The sequence below is a fragment of the Cottoperca gobio genome, chromosome 4, assembly GCF_900634415.1.
Source record: "Cottoperca gobio chromosome 4, fCotGob3.1, whole genome shotgun sequence".
In the NCBI taxonomy this organism is placed as follows: domain Eukaryota; kingdom Metazoa; phylum Chordata; class Actinopteri; order Perciformes; family Bovichtidae; genus Cottoperca; species Cottoperca gobio.
Window position 1 is genome coordinate 1,744,279 of NC_041358.1, and position 19,793 is coordinate 1,764,071.

Genomic DNA, 19,793 nt, shown 5'->3' on the forward strand with positions numbered 1-19,793 from the left:
AACGTGATCCATGGTGTGACATGTTCAATGGCGTAGCCATGCCGTGTTCCGTGACGTGTTCCACGGCATAACGTGATCCATGGTGTGACATGTTCAATGGCGTAGCCATGCCGTGTTCCGTGACGTGTTCCACGGCATGTTCCGTTCTGTGACGTGTTTCATGGCGTGGCGTGTTCCAAAGACGTGTTCCATGGCCTGATCCGCAACATGTTTGTGTTCCACGACTACAAATGCTTAATCTGATACAGTGACCATCGTAACAGAAAAAAATATCATGTAGTCCGAATCCGGCATTAATTTAAGCGTTTGTTAAAATATCAATATTGGCCAATATATCATTATCTCTGTCATTCTGCATTTCCCCTATATTAATTTTGCCGTGGCACACTGCCGTTGCTGAATTATAAGCACCGGTGATAAAAAATGGCACCCGATCATTAATATTAATTACCCGATCATTAACCGTTAACAAGTGCCTTGTATGCAGAGGTGCTGTGGTTTAAGTGCCTAACAAGTCGCCCAGCTGCAACGATGCCCAAACATCATCTCTCTCCAGCTGCAGTGAAAGTGCAAAACAGGCGACTGAGTCCCCAGGTCACCCGTCGGAGAGTTAGCAGCCACGATGTTGCATGAAATTGTCGTTGACACATGCAGCCACTTTCCCAGTTAGTTGCGAGGTTGTGAGCTGTGTGTCTGCCTGGCATAATGTTACTCTGTCAGTGAACTGCAGTGTGTATGTGTGACGACGGTGAATACAAAGTTAGTAGTAACGATATAGCTGTGAATGTAGTCAATTTGCAGTGTGCTTACAGTATATTCGTCTATTAATTGAACTAAAGTCTGAGGAGGCTAGCTATTTTGCCCGGGATATCTTTAAAATTTCAGGAGGGATTTATGCTGAGGGGTTTGTCAGTCTGTCGACAACAGTAGGTTAGGTGCGTATCTTCCCTGTTTAAAAACCAAGTTATAGATGCAAAGTCTCTCTCTAAATATATCATAATGAACCTGGAGTTTGGTTTTTCGCTACCTACGTTCTGCCTTTCTACTCTCTCATTTTTGAGCCATTACCAGTGTGGTATTCCTCCATGGGACTTTGTTTCTTAACAGAGACAACTTTGATCTTCATGGGGGCAATGGCATCAATAACATCAATAACATCAATAACATCCATAACATTAGAATAAAAAGTTGTGTTTTCTGATTACATCTGATTTAATTCTGCTGGTGTCACGGTTAGGATTAGTTGTCGTTTTAAAGAAACACAGTAATAATCTGAAAGGACAAAATCACCAAAACCTCAGAAATATGTAGACCTTTGGAGATAAGATTTAAAATGGTATTACGTGTTGGATCTGCAACATGCTGGGAAAGCCCAATGTTGTCAAGGATGTACAAAGGTTCTTTAGCACTGCCTTCTTTGGGATTGTCCATATGAATATAAAAATCTCCCACTATAAAAACTGTCAAATTCAATGCACATGGCAGACAGTAGTCAGTAGTAGTAGACAGAGGATCTCAACTGAAGCGCAAAATATTCAAACTTCCCATATGACAGCTGTTTGCACTGGTAGACGTTATTAAATAAAGTGGCTACTACACCACTTTAGACATTAAAACCCTGTAGAATTCCAGCTCAATTCTTACCACTGAAGTTGAGGTCATAGTCTCCTGCTGTGATGACGTTGGTCGCAGCACCCTCTTGTGGCTGGCAGGATAGCACCACTTCATTGAGCAGTCGCCGCTGGGCGGGGCTGAAGGCAGCAGATGCCGTGCATGGGCTCGTCACCACATTGTTGACACAGATCCGCAGATTTTTCACAACCTGCACCTGATTATTGGGGTCCCGGATGTGACCTAGAGAAGAAGACAATACATTCATTTGTTGTTGTTGTTGTGTCTATTTCTGCTAGAACTATAAATAATTGTTAACTTCATTCAACAGGTCTTTTTACTACAAAACAATTGAGTATGAATAGGACACTTGTCTTGTGGTTATTCAGGAGGTTACGGTGCACTGAAGATATTTCATCTATTATTCTTTATCTGCTAGCAATTTTCTGTTACCCGTTTGTTTGTCTTGGTCTTTTTTTTTTTTTTTTATCATTTTTGGAAAGCTCATTGCATCGTCTTGTTTTGCTTCATTTAAGGGTGTTAGAACATTGATTCCCAAACTGTGGTACGTTTAGCACTGGTGGTGCGCGGGCATCACCTGGTGGTAAACCTGCCCAAGTCCTTAACTTATAACCAAATAATTGTCATTTCATTACAACAATTATTTAATAAATATACATAATGAAAAGACATTATCAGCCTAACTACAGTACCCTCCGGAATATATACACACACACACACACAGATATACAACACAGATAGATAGGACACACAGACACAGACACATAGACAGATAGAAAAAGAGATAGAGAAGATAAGAGAAAAAAAAGAAAGAATAAGAGACATAGATAGAAATAGAGAGATATAACACACAGAAGAGATATACATAGAGCCAGAGAAAGAGAGTAATAGAGAAGGAGATATAGAGAGAAGACCACAGAGAGAGAGAGAGATAGAACACATAGAAAAGAGAGAGAAGGACAGATACGAGAGACTATAGAGAGAAGAGAGATATAGAAGGAGAGAGAGAGAGAGAGATGAGAGAAGACAGATGAGAGAGAGAGAAGGACAGAGAGAGAGAGAAGAGAGAGAGAGACACATGAGACAAGAAGAGAGAGACATAGAGAGAGAGAGAGAGACAGAGAGAAGAGACAGAGAGAGAGATAGACACAGAGAGGAGAGAGAGACAGGGAGAGAGATAGAGACAGAGAGAGAGAGAGAACATAGAGAGGAGGAGAGACACAGAGAGGAGAGAGAACAGAGAGAGAGAGAGACAGAGAGAGATAGACAGAGAGAGACAGAAGAGAGAGACAGAGAGACAGATAGAGAGAGCAGAGAGATGAGAGACAGAGAGAGAGAGACAGAGGAGAGAGAGAGACAGAGAGAGAGAGAGACAGAGAGAGAGGACAGATAAGAGAGACAGAGAGAGAGAGAGACAAGAGAGAGAGAGACAGAGAGAGAGAGAGACAGAGAGAGAGAGACATCTATAGAGAGAGACAGAGGAGAGAGGAACAGAGAGAGAGAGAGGAGGAGAGAGACACAGAGAGAGAGAGAGAGGGAGACAGAGTACTAGAGAGAGACAAGAGATGAGAGAGACCAGATAGATGAGGACACAGAGAGAGAGATAGACAGAGAGAGAGACTACAGAGAGAGAGAGAGAGAGAGAGAGAGAGAGAGAGAGGAGAGAGAGAGAGAAGGAGAGAGAGATAGAGAGAGAGGAGAGAGAGAGAGGAGATGAGAGAGAGAGAGACAGAGATGACTAGAGAGAACAGATAGACTAGAGAGAGAGAGAAGAAGAGAGGGAGAGAGGGAGAGAGAGGGAGAGAGGGAGAGAGAGAGAGAGGGAGATGAGAGAGAGGGAGAGAGAGAGAGAGAGAGAAAGGACAGAGAGAGGAGGAGAGAGAGAGAGGAGGAGGAGAGAGAGAGGAGAGAGAGAGAGAGAGAGACAGAGAGAGAGAGAGAGACAAGAGAGAGAGATACAGAGAGAGAGATGAGAGGAGACAGAGAAACTGAGAGACAGAGAGAGAGAGAGAGACAGAGAGAGAGAGAGACACAGAGAGAGAGAGAGGAGAGACAGAGAGACAGAGAGAGAAAGAGAAGAGAGGAGAGAGAGAGAAAGAGAAGAGAGGAGAGGAGAGAGAGAGAGACAGAGAGGTCAGAGAGAGACACAGAGAGAGAGACAGGCCAGAGAGAGAGAGACAGAGAGACAGAGAGAACAGAGAGAGAGGAGACATGAGAGAGAGATAGAGGAGAGAGAGAGAGAGACAGGACACACAGATAGAGAGAGAGAGAGACAGAGAGAGAGAACACACACAGAGAGAGAGAGACAGAGATAGAGACGAGATAGAGACGAGAGAGACAACAGAGAGACAGATATACACATAGAGATAGATAGAGAGAGAGATAGAGAGAGAGAAGAAAAAGGGTGGGGAGAGATAGGAGAGAGAGATAGAGGATAGATAGAGAGATAGAGATATATAGAGGGAGAGAGAGAGGGGAGAGAGAGAGTAGAGAGAGGAGAGAGAGAGAGACACACACACACACACACACACACACACTAGACAGCGAGAGAGATAGAGAGAGAGAGAGAGCAGGGAGTAGAGGAGACACACAGAGACGAGATAGAAGAGATTATATATATATACATACATATACATACAGCTAGATATATATATAAATTATATTATATATTACATATATTTATATATACATACAGACACATATAGATATATAGACAATATTATATATACATATATAGATACATACATAAACATATATATATATAATAGATTATATATAAATTACACATATATATAGACATACATACACAATATATATACATAACATACACATATATATATACATACACACCATATATGTATATATATATATATATATATTATAATATCTATATATATATATATACACATATATACATATACATATGTGTGTGTTTATATATATATATATATATATATATATATATATTTATTATATTTGATATATGAAGGTTTATTCTGTCAAAAAAACAAGTGTAGTGAGGTCGCATGGGGCTTATAATCAGTCAGAGAGGCTAAATATTATTATTATTTTACAATAAAACCAGCTTATATTATTGATTGATCTTATAGACTGCATACAAACAATCTTTATGCATCATGAAGCGACACAAAACCTTTGCTAAAAATGGGATGTGAGGATTTTAAAATGACATCTGATGTGAAACTCAGACAGATTAAAACTATTTTGTTTTATTTTTCTGCTTTCTGTATCCTTGTTATTAATTCATGTTTTGAGTGTCTTTCGTGTGAGAGGGACAAGGCCCAGCAATCAAGTCCGTGCAGCCGATTTATATACAGCAGCAAACTGACATGATGGCATCTTTACATGACTGTAGCTCATTTAAATGATGAAGTAAAATACTTGAATAATATGGAGGTTAAAGCCTGTATAGCATTTTACTAAGCCACACTGCCTACAGAATAACATGATGAAACATGTGTTGTGTAGTGAGTAGATTGGTCTAATAATATGTGATTCATGTCAGTGTTTGGGACTTGTCTGTCCCGGTCTCCTGCTCTGTCCTCTTCAGCTCCTCTGGAACGAGCCTGTTATGTTGACAGTGGTTTGTGACACCACGGCTCTCTTGGCTCTGTGGAGTTAGCATGCAACTATAGCCTGTTAGCCAATAAGGTCCATTAGAGCAGAACACCAGAAGTGTTCGCTGTGTGTCTTCCAGAGGCTCAGTGCTCAGGTGTCGGTCAGTCGGCCCTCTCAGGTGTCCGTTGGGACTTCATCTCCCTCGGTCGGTCAACACACAGCTGCCAGCCGTCTGCTAGCGCCAAGCTAACGTCAACAGGCTAAAGACGCTAGCTCCCTCACTAGAGCTCCGTGTGTGACAGCTCTGAGACTGACATTCAGAGTAATTCACATTCACTTACCTTCGGACGTTAGTCTGCAGAAAGGCCGCAGCAGCTCAGCGAAGCTCAGGTTGTTCTTGCGAGTCACTCTCTCTGCTTCTTCACTACATAAGACGGCCACCATCGGTACCAACGAGTCCTGGACGAACTCCTGCACAGACTGAACACACTGGGCCATGTCGGAGCAGCGTCGAGAGCACTAACACACGGAACCGAGTCAAGTGTCCTGTAGACGGAGAAAGCGGACTATTTCATAGCTTGGACTACTCCTCCTCTATTCGCAGACAGCAGCCATGTTGAATTAGCCAACCGACTTCCTGTAGGGCTGAGACGGTCAGGTGATGCCTGACACTGAGCTGCTTCCTTTTCATTTTGACATGTCGTGTGGGACTAAGATTCCTATACGAACAGAGATGTTATTCTTTATTATGGGAAAATGCTCTGGATGTCTTGATACAGGATAAACCAGAAAGCCATCCATATAGTTATTTCTTTTTAATGTAAATGTGTGCATACTCCTTTTCTTCTTCAAATTTAAAAGTGTACACATAGTAATACTCTGTATCATGCACTTTGACCTACAAAGTAAATATACAATAGATCATACTGTGAGATTTATTCTAGAAATATTGATGAGCAAGTACATATCTGCTATAAAAGTAGCACAATAAAAGTAAGTAACTAATTACAAAAAGTTAAATTGTACACATACATGAAACACATCTCGTACATTCATTTTCAGCTGATCCAAACAAAAAGCAAACTGTTATTCAAGATAAATCCTCTCCTTTTGAAAACCAAATTATCTGGATAAAAGACTTAACAGGGTTATTTTAGCATGATAACAGCCTGTTAGCCTTAGATGTGGCTCTTATTTTGAAATAAGGCAACACCAGTAGTGAGTTGAAAAACGAGTGCAGTGCAGTTAGCCTATGAGACAAGGGCGTTGGTTGGGAACCCTCCCAGCATGCACTGGGGCAATAGATTCATGGACATACGCCTCATTTTAAGTGTGGCTGTGTTGTTACAGGTTTCCTTTTGTTCTACATTGTGTTCCACAATGTTAAACATGACTGTGGTCAGACTATAGTCATGAAATGAGTCACGATAATAAAACCCAACAGATCATAGTGATTTTACAATAACTACATTGGAATTATATCAACACTCTTCCATCATACATTCGTATTTGAAAATGAGTTGATGGGATTCACAGTAGAACGTCTGGGTCATGATCCAGCAAATGGTCAGGAAACCTGCACTTCAGCAGGTATGGGTTTAAAGGGACAGTTCACCACAAAATCAAGTACATATTTTATTTCTTGCCGGCATACAGGAACTATTGTTGATGCAGCTTCCCTTTGCGCAGTGATACAGTTGGCATGTGTAGTTCGGTAGACAGAAAATAGTTCCTACATGGAACTGATCACAGCAAGGTCTGTGGAGCTTGAGGAATTGGGTCATGATTTCTAGGTTTTGGAATGTATTTTTTTGTTTCTTTGAGCACCACAAGCAGAGTGCCATCTAGTTCAATTACATTGGAGAGAAGATAGATGTCTACGGCCGATATCTCCAACATCCAACAACTCACACAAAAACAATCTAGATTGATTAATAGCATTACATAAAATATGTATTTTAGATTTTGGGGTGACCTGTCCCTTTAAGGATGATGGCATTGAGAGTTTGCATCTCCACACATGGTTTATCCACACTCACACAACATGCAATAGATCAGGGGTCACCAACCTTTTTGATACTGAGAGCTACTTCGAGGGTACTGAATAATACGAAGGGCTACTTGTTTGATACAAACTTCCTGAATAACATAGTTGCACGGTTCACCTTTAATTATAATATTTAACATTAATAATAATAATAATAATAATAATAAAAGTGAAGTGAAATTAAAGGAGCCAGTTGAGGTGGTTCGGGCATCTAGTAAGGATGCCACCTGGGCGCCTCCCTAGGAAGGTGTTCCAGGCACGTCCAGCTGGGAGGAGACCCCGGGGAAGACCCAGGACTCAGTGGAGAGATTATATCTCCTCACTGGCCTGGGAACGCCTCAGGATCCCCCAGTCGGAGCTGGTGGATGTGGCCCGGAGAAGGGAAGTTTGGGGTTCCTTACTAGAGCTACTGCCCCCGCGACCTGATCCCGGATAAGCGGATGGATAATAATAAGAAGAAGAAGAAGAAGAAGAAGAATCATCTTCCGGCAGTGGCTCAGTCAGTAGGGGCTTGGACTGTGAGCTGTAGGGTTGCTGGTTCAAGTCTCTGACCAGACCTAAAAAAATGTAGTGTGACTGCTACTTGGAGAGGTCCCAGTTCACCCCCTGCCCTGCCGTGGTGCCCTTGAGCAAGGCACCGGACATCCTCCTTCACTCCCATTGCTCCCCTGCCACTATACATTAGCTGTCCACTGCTCCTAGTACTTGGATGGGTTAAAAGCAGAGAACAAATTTCACTGTGTCTGCATGTGTGACCATTAAAAAGAGTTTCATCCCTCCGATTCTATCATATTCATATATGTGAAGAGACTGTCTGATCACATGTTAATTATTCCTCACAATGATTACCATGATAGGAAATGTATATGTGTATGTATACACATGCAAAATAATTTATGTTCTCAATCTATTTCAACATTTGAAAGTCAGTTATCACATCTCTGATATTTTTGTAAATATCTTTATTTGTTCAAAATCACACCAGTTATATTTTAGTACAAAGTATCACCTCTATAAAAAGTGTTTTCAATAACCATCATTGCACCTTTCAAGACCTCTCCGTCCGAAAAGGCTTTCTTGTTCTTTATTAAATAATGTGCAGCTCTAAATTAAGCTTCCGATGCTTTCTGTGACTTGTTCACCGGCCTGGTGAAAACAGATGCTGCTGCTCAAAGCCCCATCGTAGCTGCTCCCGCTAGCTTGTCTCAGCGAAAAGGGAAATGGAGATTTAGCTTGCGCGTGGAATTGAACTCTGACCCCAGACAGGGTACAGAGTATACATAAAACATTTGTTTTTTAAAATTCTATATTCAATATTGTCATTTTAAAATAAAGAATAATTCAAGTGTTATTGAGTGAAAAATTAATTACACATTTTAGACGGAGCTTCATGGTGACTAGTGCTATTTTTAGAACATGCTCTGCGGGCGACTCACGTAGTCCCCGTGGGCGACCAAGTGCCCGAGGGCGACCACTGCAATTGATCAATGTCATTGTATGCGTGGAAACGTTCATGAGGCCAAAAAAAAGAAATTTTTCACTAAGTTAGATATGAATCAATCAACATGTAACAAACGGTTCAAAAGCATTGTTATGCAGCATACAAACATTAATTGAATACACATGTTAATAATCATAATAATAACATACGGCTCTGCTGGGCTGAAACACTTGCGTTGTTCTCCATTCATGGTGACACAGATGGAAGTAAGGGCCTTCTTGCCTTTACACTGTTGCTGCACAAGAATGGCTTTCCTGTCGTCTTACACTTTATTACAATATCAGCAGCACTGTAGGAACCTTGTATACAATACAGTCAATACCGTCTGGCGCATGTGACTCCAGGCTAATAAAGCCACCAGTCAGAGGGAGGAAAGCCTCATTTACCATGCAGGAGCAGCTAAGCCCTACACGGTAGAACATCCAGATAGAAAGTTAGTAAAGTGACGTGTCGCAGGTGGCAGGAGGCAGGAGGCACACGTTACACACAAAGTGACCTGGAGGGTTATTTGATGTTGCGAAATATGCGGCGAGCATGGCTGGTTTTCATGGCGGCCAGAGCGGCCTCCAGAGTGGAGATGAGGTGCAGCAGGGTGCTGGGGTCTGTCTGGAGAACCCTCCCGCTGCGGTCATTGCCGCCGTTACCACCCCCCGTCAGGAGAAGACGCAACGTCAGCATGGGCACCACCTGCTGACGGACTGCACGACTCGCCAACTGGCAGGAGGGAGTGGGGAAAAACACAATAGCAAGTGTCAGATAAACATATGGGGGAGAAGAAGAAGAAGAAGAAGAAGAAGAAGAAGAAGAAGAAGAAGAAGAAGAAGAAGAAGAAGAAGAAGAAGAAATCTAAAGAACCAAACATAACAAACATGTTCACATATTTACTACATTCTCCATTTGAATCCAGAGCAGCTGAATAATAAATGTTGTCGCATCATCACAGAAGCACACACACCTGTACATCCAGTCTCCACTCCAGGTTGTGGTAGGCAGGCAGGTTGGAGGGCAGCTGACTCAGGATGCTGCGGATCTGACTGTGGTGCTGCAGGTAGAGCTGCAACAGAAAGCTCACACGGTCATTCAAAGTGTGCTAATCTGCAGATCATCTCAGATCTATAACACACAGTCAGAGTCACCTGTAAGAGAGTCTGGTTCAGCTCCTCACCAAAACCCAACACCAGCACCGAGTCCAGGAAATCCACTTCAGAGATCTACACACAACACACATCGATACAACGTGTTTTAGTGTTTCAGGATGACACAGGTACACAGAAAGAATAGCACACATCCCAAATGTGACAGACAGGTCTATGCGGAAAAGCAGAGCTGTAATGATTGCACTCCAGGCCTGGCTCACTGACATCATCTACTGCAGTGGTCCCGGTACCGGTCCGTGGGTCATTTGGTACCGGGCCGCACAGAAAGATTGAATAAAACAATATTTTATTTTGAAAGGTTTTATTTTGAAAAATCACCGGATACATCTGTCTGTACATCATTGTCTCTTGACACATGTCAAGACGTTCGTCTGTCACGTGATACTTTACTTCAAAAAAATTAAGCCCACAAGCAACAATGAGTGGAAAACAAACGTCTTTAAAGAGCTTTTTTGGAAAAGGGAAAAGACCCAATGAGGAGGTATTTAAAAGACAATATCAGGAGTCCTACTTAAAATACGTGTTTATCGTATGAAACACAGAGGGAAGTGTCAGAGTGTGTGAGTCACCATGTGTTTGGAGCTCTCGGTCATCAGGAACATCAGGCCTTCCACTCCATGCTGCACCATTTCCACAGGAACACACAGCTTCCCTGCAAGCAGCGGATCATTATGCATTTACTCTCAGGTCCCAGCAGGTGGGACAGAAGTAGGTAGCATGTGTGTAAAGTTGCATGATATAGGATACTACAAAACCTTATTAATAAATCCTGTATATACGGTCTGTCTTAATCCAAATGAGTTTAAATGTTTTACACCATATTGCAAGTCATCTACTGCCCACAGTGTACACTAGTGTCACAGTGGGCCAATGAGCGGATTGCTCAGGATGTGATGATGTAGTCTTACTGGCTGCCCCCTCGTAAATCTTGGGATTCGTTCCTCTCCTTAAGAACTCCAGCGCTATGCGACCAAACTCTCCAACTACTGAGGACAAAAACATGGACACATATGCTCAATTCACAACAGCAATATGTTCAATTCATATTTGGGGGTTTGGATTATACATAATCAATACAAACAATAGAAGCGATGTCCCCATTTTCATATTTATGCAATCCAATTATTCACTTGTTATATAGATCGTGTGCATGTGACGTCACACTTACGTCCCAACCCGTAAATCAGCCATGTTGGATGATATATCATGACATTCTACTACAGAGACTGGAACATTGTGTTGGCATAAAAGGAACCGCACTAAGCTGGTTCAAGTCCTATTTATCTGAGCGATCTCAATTTGTACTTGTTACCGATAAATCCTCCATGACAGCCAAAGTCAGTCTTGGAGTTCCGCAGGGTTCTGTACTTGGATCGATTCTATTCACCTTATATATGCTTCCTTTGGGCAATATTATAAGGAACCACTCTATAAACTTTCATTGTTATGCGGATGATACCCAATTATATCTATCAATTAAACCAGATGAAACCAATCAATTGGCTAAATTTCAAGCATGCCTTAAGGACATAAAAACGTGGATGTCTAGCAACTTCTTGATGTTAAACACAGACAAAACTGAAGTTATTATACTTGGCCCTAAACGCCTCCGAAGCACATTTTCTAATGACATAGAAGCTCTGGATGGCATTAACTTGGCCTCCAGCACCACTGTAAGGAATCTTGGCGTCATCTTTGATCAAGATCTGTCATTTAACTCCCACATAAAACAAATCTCAAGGACTGCCTTCTTTCATCTACGTAACATTGCAAAAATAAGACACATCCTGTCTCAAAATGATGCAGAAAAACTAGTCCATGCATTTGTTACTTCAAGGCTGGATTACTGCAACTCATTGTTATCAGGTTGTCCCAAAAAGTCGCTTAAGACTCTTCAGTTGATCCAAAATGCAGCGGCACGTGTATTGACTAGAACAAGGAAACGGGATCATATTACTCCTGTATTAGCTGCACTGCACTGGCTCCCGGTAAAATACAGAATATAATTCAAAATCCTTCTCCTGACTTACAAATCAATTAATGGTCAGGCTCCAGCATATCTTAAAGATCTCATAGTACCTTATAAACCAACTAGAGCATTACGCTCCCAGACTGCAGGGTTACTTGTGGTTCCTAGAGTCTCTAAGAGTACAATGGGAGCCAGAGCCTTCAGCTATCAAGCTCCTCTCCAGTGGAACCAGCTTCCAGTTTGTGTTCGGGAGGCAGACACACTCTCCACATTTAAGAGTAGGCTAAAGACTTTCCTTTTTGATAAAGCTTATAGTTAGGGCTGGCTCAGGTTTGCCCTGGATCAACCCCTAGTTATGCTGCTATAGGCTTAGACTGCCGGGGGACACCTCCCTGCTCTCTTCCTTCTCTTCCTCTCTCCTCCCCTCCCTCTCTCTTCTTCTCCCTCTCTATCTGTATGCATTTATGTAAATGTATGTTACTAACTCACCATCTGGGGTATCATCCCCGGAGTGTCTGTCTCTCATGTGGCAGGTTGCCACTGATAAAGTTTACGTCAGGATCATGAATCGTGACAGCGCCTGCTGACCTGGTCCTGCTGGACACCGGGAAGCCTTATTGACATTTTCCTGGATTCATCCATACTTTCTATTTCTTTTTTTCCAACACAACATAATTTCTGTCAAATGTTGTATTTGTACTATGTTGTTTATCCTGTACACACGACATCTATTGCACGTCTGTCCGTCCTGGGAGAGGGATCCCTCCTCAGTTGCTCTCCCTGAGGTTTCTTCCATTTTTTCCCCTTTAATTTTGGGGTTTCTTTTAGGAAGTTTTTCCTTGTGCGATGCGAGGATGTCGTAACCTGTACAGTCTGTAAAGCACACTGAGACAAATGTATAATTTGTGATATTGGGCTATACAAATAAATTTGATTTGATTTGATTTGATTTGATATACACAACCAAGACGGCGCCCGTTCGCATGCGAGTTGCTGCAACGCTTCATAATTTTCTTTGTAGTTAAACGTCTAAGATTGAAAGAAAATGCTAATCTTGTGCGCAGTGTATAATTGTGGTAATAACGCTACTCGTGACCCAGAGAAACGGTTCTTTAGATTTACTAAAATCAACAAAAACAACGATCCACAAAAGAGGGATGAATTGCTGTCTACCGAACGTCGTAAACTGGTTTAGCAACATAACTCGTGAGGATTTAACAGAAGAAAAAGCACAATTCACCCGTGTATGTGGCGTTCACTTTATATCTGGTAAGAGCTCCTGCTAAAGCTATGTTTTCAATGTTTACGTTAAACATTTGTGCTTATGATATACCCGAATACTGTAAGACCTTACTTTTCGTCACCAGGAGAAGCGGTCTTTTTTTGGCCGAGGTAAAATCCATATCGCTGACTGGTAAATAAGGCACTTTCTTTAGATGTGATGGCAGCCATTTGCTCTTTTCTTCTGTGCATGTTTTTGTTTTGCTTATTCTTGAGACTACTTCACTTGCGAAAAGCAAAGCACCAATGTGAGAACATGCTTCGCTTAATCCAGCCATACAATCACAGTGTGCGAGGATAACATCGCCGCTCTTCTCACTCACAAACCACGGCTTGAGCGGTGTATCTCGAGCTCTTTGAGAGTGATTTACACGCGCATGGACGAGCACCCTGTCATCTTTCACTGGTTTGGTAAGAAGACTACCAAGCCAGCCAGAAACAAAGAAATTATAAGCATCTAAGCTCTTGTATGCCTTAATTTGTGCGTTGGTTGCCTACGACGTTTGTAGCACAATGTAGTTCACAATATCCGGATATTCAATCGGCGGTAATGAAGCTAAATCCTCAATATAATCCGACGGCTTTAGCGTGTACAGGTCACGGCCGCAAATTTGGACTTTTTCTCTGAATCTTGCCTTTGCAGAGGACTCCAGAGAGTCAAAATACTTTGAAGAAGTCGGAGTTGTATTGTTGTTCGCTTTAGACGCCATTGTTGATTTGCTTTTCATCCAAAATGGCGTTTGCATCACACAGTTTTGTCACGTGTTTGCACACTACCTATAGAGAACTGAGGAGACATGGAGCATGCTCCTCTGGTGCCACATGCAGAGGGCTGCCTTCTTACTGTGAATCCATGACACAGGTTCAGTCCTGACTGCCTCTGCCTTTTATTCAGGTATCTGCTCTTCTATTTTGAGTGTTTGATGCTACTTTATATATCTAGCATTCTTCACTACACTTCAGAGGAAGATGTTTACATGTCATTGTGTTGTTACTGGTTACTTCACACATCGCTGGTATGGTTAATAATCTCCACAGAGCAGGTAAAATAATGCAGTCGTAAGCAGAATTGTAAAATTGTTAATGTCTTCATTTTATATATAATCCATAAATCATGTTAATTACTGTATTTTTCCAAATATAAACATTAGACGTACCAAACACATAAACATCGGAAACAATAATCACATAAATTACGATATAAACTGCAAAACTGCTTTGTGATTCTTCGGTTACACAAACGTTAAAGAAGTTGTGTGTATTTCTTAACGACAGTTGGATCCAGACGGATGAAGGTCTGCAGTCAGCTGATGTTGTCACGGGGCTGACCCAGGACCAGCGACTCACCTGCGGCGTCAACCTGAGGCAGGAAGGCGAGGTGCTCTTTATGTTCTTCAGACAAAACCAGCAGCATCCTGGACGAGCAGCACAGTACTGTTTAACAGAGACAGTGAGGAACAAACAGGAAACCCTCTCTGACTTAGCTTAGCCATGTAGCTCTCCTTCTTCTTCTTTGGTGTCTGACTGCAGCTGCATTACCGCCATCTTCTGGACTTAATCCCTTCTTTCATGTCTGTGTTCCCATGTGATGTGTGCAAGCCTAAAGTAATCAATATTAAAATAAATAAGACATTACAAAATGAAAAATTATCCAACTTTGAAATGTTTTTATAAAAAATTATATTTATTGAAGCTCATTTTTATTTCCTTCCACCAGATTTTCTTTCAAAATCTACTTTTTCCAGTGTTTTTATTTCATAATGACTTTTTTCATTCAAATCTGTGTGTAGAGATATCAGGTGACTCAATGACTGAAGCCTGAATGCCAGACTGATCATTGATAACTGTAATTCCAGTTAGTATGGGCGTAGCCCTCTAACGCAATCGGTTAGAGTCTAACCGTTAGCGGTTAGACTCTAACGGTCAGCCAGTGTTACTCATAGCGCGGCTCGCCAAGCTTTAATTGGTGGCTCGCGTGGCAGTGGGCTAAATAATGGGGTGATAGATGGGTGATTCTTCAACTATCGTCATTTTTGTGTCCCTGGTAGAAATAAGAAAAACTAAAACACATTTCCTGTTTTTGTGACACTCACTTAACACCAAAAGGAACATACAAACATTAAGTCATAGACCAGTCATTATTTTTATTACATACAAAGTGGCCTTTTATGTGTTGTTCTTGCTGTATGTCACTTGTCCCTGGGCCTGATTTTGGATATTCAAACCTGCTAAGTTTTGAATTTAATATTGACCTAATATTAATTGTTTGTGCAAATAATACATAAATGGCCATTTTAATTCAATGTATCATGTGTAAGATATATTAGTATTTCATGTCCCTTGGAGTCCCTGTCATTTCCATCACTCCATGCAAAATGTGAATTTGGTGAGTTTTTTATAAAGTTTTTAAACTTGGTGATCACAGCCATAGTCATGTGATCGGAGAGCACATGGCTGCAGCACAAAGACAGCTCCATGAAGGGAACTGATATAAGGTAAAATCAAGGTCAATATTTGGTAAATCGAAAATATGTTTATTGGCTGTGTTGGGTTTTGAGGCCCAAAGGGCGCTGAGATAGTCTTTCAATTGAATCCAGTAAACTTCTAGTTGATCAAGATACTTATTTATTTAAAGTGATGATGACAGCAATGTCAAAAAATACCCTCAGCCGAGGACACTTTCACACACCAAGTCCACAGTCCGAATCAATAAAGAGCCAGTTAGCTGTCTGTTGGTACAAGTGAAAGTGGTACAAAAACATCATAAACATTTTGCTATATTCTCTACAGAAGGGTGTCGTCGTCCCTCATTGGTCCATGTTGGCGCGGTTATACCCCTTGGTGGGCCGTCTTGTATGTGGCGAGATGGAGGTGGACCTGAAACTCTTTGAAGAGAACCTACAGTGCTTCACATTCATAACTAAATAGTGCTCATTATACATTTGTGCAGAAATACATGTTGTGCAATAATACATTTAGATTGAGGTGGACGAGTACATGTGATAATCATTAAATGTGACACAATACAATCAGGAGTTTATTTACTTCTCAAATTCCCTCCGTACACACCATTTATGGTGTGTATATCATTCAGTAAATATAAAGCACCAATTGGTGCAAGAATACAGCATATGGTATGAAATAATACATTCTTAGTTGTTTGGTTTTTATTTCAATCAAAAACGTACCAGAATTAGACAACAATGACTAAAAAATAGGGAATACCTCAATCAAATAACGTACCTAAATTTAGAGAACAATGACTTATAAAAATAAGTATAAAAATACCTTCGGTAATGTGACTTTGTCTTTAATAAAGAATACCTTTAGTAACAGCTTTGTATTCTAGTATAAAAATCTCTTTTAGCTTCACCTTTTATTCCAGTATAAAAATCCCTTTTAGCTTCATTTTTTATAAAAACACTTTTGGTATAAGACTGTAAATTTCAGCACACTTATAACATCAATAAAAAACAGTAGAAAAACAGTAAATCTCAGTATACCTGGAACATCAGTAAAAGACTGTAAATATAGGTAACTTGCAATGTCTATGTAAGACTGAGGTAGCTGTATTAAACTGTACCTACAGTGTGAGACTAACTACAATAAAATCAGTAGCTGAGGCATGGCAGGAGTGATCATTTAGTGGAATTTATTCACACGAAAACATCTACCTGCAGGCTTTGTCTTTCCTCCTCTAAGAGGAACTCGCCTTCTCCGTGCATCAAAAACTGACCTGCTTCAGCTCTCTCTTTGGTCAGGGCGGTGGTGATCAGCTTAGTGGTTAGGGTGCGGATGCATGGGATGCAGCAACATCCACACAGGATTAGTATACCTATCATTATCGGTACGATCAACAGAACGCTCAACACCATCATCTTATACTGACCAAACCAACGCTCCATGGAGCTTGTGAAGTAATTCTCTACCCCACTGTTTGAGGCTAGCTCTTTGCTGAGTGCGCTGAGTCCTTCCAAGGCTTTGGTAATGGATCTATCAGGGGCTGTGTTATTTGGGATGAAAGTACAACACATAGATCCAAACAATTTGCAGACACCCCCTTTTTCAGCCAACAACATGTCTAATGCAATTCTGTTCTGATATGTCATCAGGCTAGTCTGCCCTAATTGCTCATGCACTCCAGTGAAAGCATCTACGGTGTTGTTTGCGAGTCTCTGCTGGTTGTAATAAAGGTAATTAATCCAAGCTACATTTTTGTTGGCAGTCACTCGAACGAAAATGGACTCAAAACCCGCTGCAATTTCATTTCTAGCTTTGAATTCGTCAGGGACACCACGTGGTACTCCTATGGAGTCTATGTAAATTGTGGAGCTGAAACTTCCACTGGGAATAGTACGTTTACCTCGACTCAGGAGCTCATTCCCACTAGACCGACCGGAGAGTTCTTCAGCAGAGATTGGCAGGATGTAGAAAGGCATTACCAACTGTATCAATGCACAGGTACCTACCCAATCTGGCGTTAGGGCTGGATGCAAAGTGTTTGTACCACAGTACCACCATACGTCAGCTCTGGCAAATTCCATGACAGACATCTTTGCTCCAAACAACATCCCTCCGTGGGAAACCCTTAGAGTGGAATTACACCATTTCAAATGTCCTACCTGAGTGCCTGCGCCACTGGTCTTGGTGATACACTCATAATCGCCGTCATAGGCCAAAAAATGAGGTGGAATGAAGTCAATTCTGGTCACTGGATACAACAGGGCCAGAGAGGTGCATCCTGCGGGACTGACAAGAGTGTACAAAGCATACATACACTGGAGACCTGCTGGGTCATTACTCAGATTCAATGGAAATGGAATAGTAGCTAAACTAGGTCTAGCAGCGGCGCATGCAACACAGTTTGCTTGACTACTCTGTTCAACGGAGTATCTCACCCAATCCAACCATGCATTACTGTCCTGATATCCTGTCTCCACTGCCATTGTTTCTTTAAGATTAGTGATGTTCAGATAAGTCACACTCATTTTCTTCTTTGCTAGTCCGGTGTACGTTTTCTGGGTCTTTTTCTCAAGAGGGATTAAGCTTGGCTCTATTACCTTTGGGATTCTTTGATATCCCTAAATAGTACAGGCCAGAATCAGAGAGTTCAGGGTGGAAGACTGTGATGATCACAGGGTTACAATTTGTCGGATGCCCATTACCGGGCAGAGTTCTTGGATCAGGATTAGGAGGTTCTCTTTCACCACATTCACATGAGCTTCGTTTAATGATTCTCCATTTTTCAACCAAGGGGTGGTCTAGATTAATCCATCCCCCATTTGAGTGTGCAAACACATCGGGATAATGACAGGGAGGCCTACACAGATACTTGGCTTTGTTGGAATCGCATTGTGTGTTCCATTTGAAGCCATTAGCAGACATCATAGTGTTTACATCAAATTCAAACGAGGTGATCTTGTCTCTCTCTACTGTAACGGTAATCCTACCGTCCTTAATATCTACGGCTTCGTTGTTTTTCATGCTTCTCATGCGTCTCACTCGTCGCGTTAGTATTGTGTTAGGGGGTGCAATCTCATTAGGGAATCGTTCAGTCACATCTTGGATTTGTTTAGTTGTCAGATTGTCTGGTGTGTAGTAAGCTTCATTTGGGCAAAGATTAGCTACTCTATTGCTTGGTTCCTTACTTCCTACGCTCAGTGTCAAGGGGAGCATTATAACAATTGTGAGCAGTGCTAACCCAGCTATCATCCGAGGGTCTCCCCATGGAGAGATTTTCTGGTACACTATTACCTCCGCTTTTTTGTCTTTTATTGGTGGCATTTTTAACTGGTTTTATCTGCTATCTGCTCACTTAGACGGACAAACAAATAATTGTGAAAGTGAAACTTAGATTAATCTAAGGACAATTTATCCTCTGGTGTTGATTCTAGATTCACAAATTAATTAGTCAGTACTGTTTTGTTCCAGCAGGTTCAAATCTTGACTAACTTCTGCTAAACAGCGAGAAGGCGCCAGTGCAGGTACACAATGTGTGAGGTGGTGCCAATTAGCTCCTGTTTTACCTTTTACCCGGAGCGCGTGTGAAGTACGTTCTGTCACCTCCCACGGTCCAGTCCACCTAGGTTCAGACCACTTTCTTTTGTGGACCTTGACCCTTACCCAATCACCTGGTCCAACAGGAGTCTCTGGTGGTTCGTCAGGTTTTTCTGCTGCTGCTTCCACCTGTGTAGACAAAACTTCGATAATTTTAGCCAAAGCCTTGACATATTCATCTGCCTCAATCTGCCATAGATCTAATACAGGACTGTGCCCTCCTTCGCGTGGAGGGCCAGGCATTGGTCTACCGGTTAACAGTTCGTGTGGAGACAAATGTGTTTGACTGCTTTGTGAGGATCTCATTGACATGAGTGCCAAAGGTAGGGCATCTACCCACTTTAACTTGTTACCATAACATGCTTTAGCAAGTTTTCTTTTGAGTGTTTGATTAGCTCGTTCTACCAAACCCTGTGATGCCGGATGATATACTGACCCAAATTTGTGTGTTATGCCAAAATACTTTTCTACTTCTTCAAGCTTATGGCTCGTGAAGTGTGTCCCATTATCTGATCGTATGCAACGTGGATTTTTTTTAACCATTTGATTACAGAATTGGCATCTTCTTTT

General features: G+C 41.6%; 2 protein-coding genes across 8 annotated transcripts in view; both read right to left on the reverse strand.

The window, feature by feature from the left end:
- The window catches only part of trappc8 (trafficking protein particle complex subunit 8), a 35,830-nt gene extending 29,953 nt beyond the window's left edge, over positions 1-5,877 (reverse strand). For 2 of the 6 annotated variants that reach the window (XR_003832124.1, XM_029429411.1), the window contains exons 1-2: positions 5,553-5,876; positions 1,645-1,854 (exon numbers count right to left, since the gene is read on the reverse strand). Coding sequence is in view for 3 of the 6 variants with exons in the window: in XM_029429411.1 (XP_029285271.1) it covers positions 1,645-1,854; positions 5,553-5,709 (367 nt within the window). In the remaining 3 variants the exon portion in view is untranslated. Of the gene's footprint in view, positions 1-1,644; positions 1,855-5,552 lie in introns of all 6 variants that reach the window. The other 4 variants (XM_029429410.1, XM_029429409.1, XR_003832123.1 and 1 more) reach the window with 3 other exon arrangements.
- Positions 5,878-8,831: 2,954 nt separating this feature from the next.
- Positions 8,832-14,740, reverse strand: commd2 (COMM domain containing 2). Of its 2 annotated transcripts, none has more exons than XM_029429769.1 (6): positions 14,514-14,740; positions 10,825-10,899; positions 10,486-10,568; positions 9,896-9,970; positions 9,715-9,813; positions 8,832-9,473 (listed from the first exon to the last, which is right to left on the reverse strand). In XM_029429769.1, exons 1-6 carry the CDS (start codon positions 14,578-14,580, stop codon positions 9,264-9,266), a joined length of 609 nt encoding a protein of 202 aa, XP_029285629.1. In that variant the 5' UTR covers positions 14,581-14,740; the 3' UTR covers positions 8,832-9,263. The 2 variants fall into 2 exon arrangements, with proteins under 2 accessions (XP_029285629.1, XP_029285628.1); XM_029429768.1 differs by having other exon boundaries at positions 10,825-10,902; positions 14,514-14,737.
- Between the last annotated feature and the right edge of the window lie 5,053 nt (positions 14,741-19,793).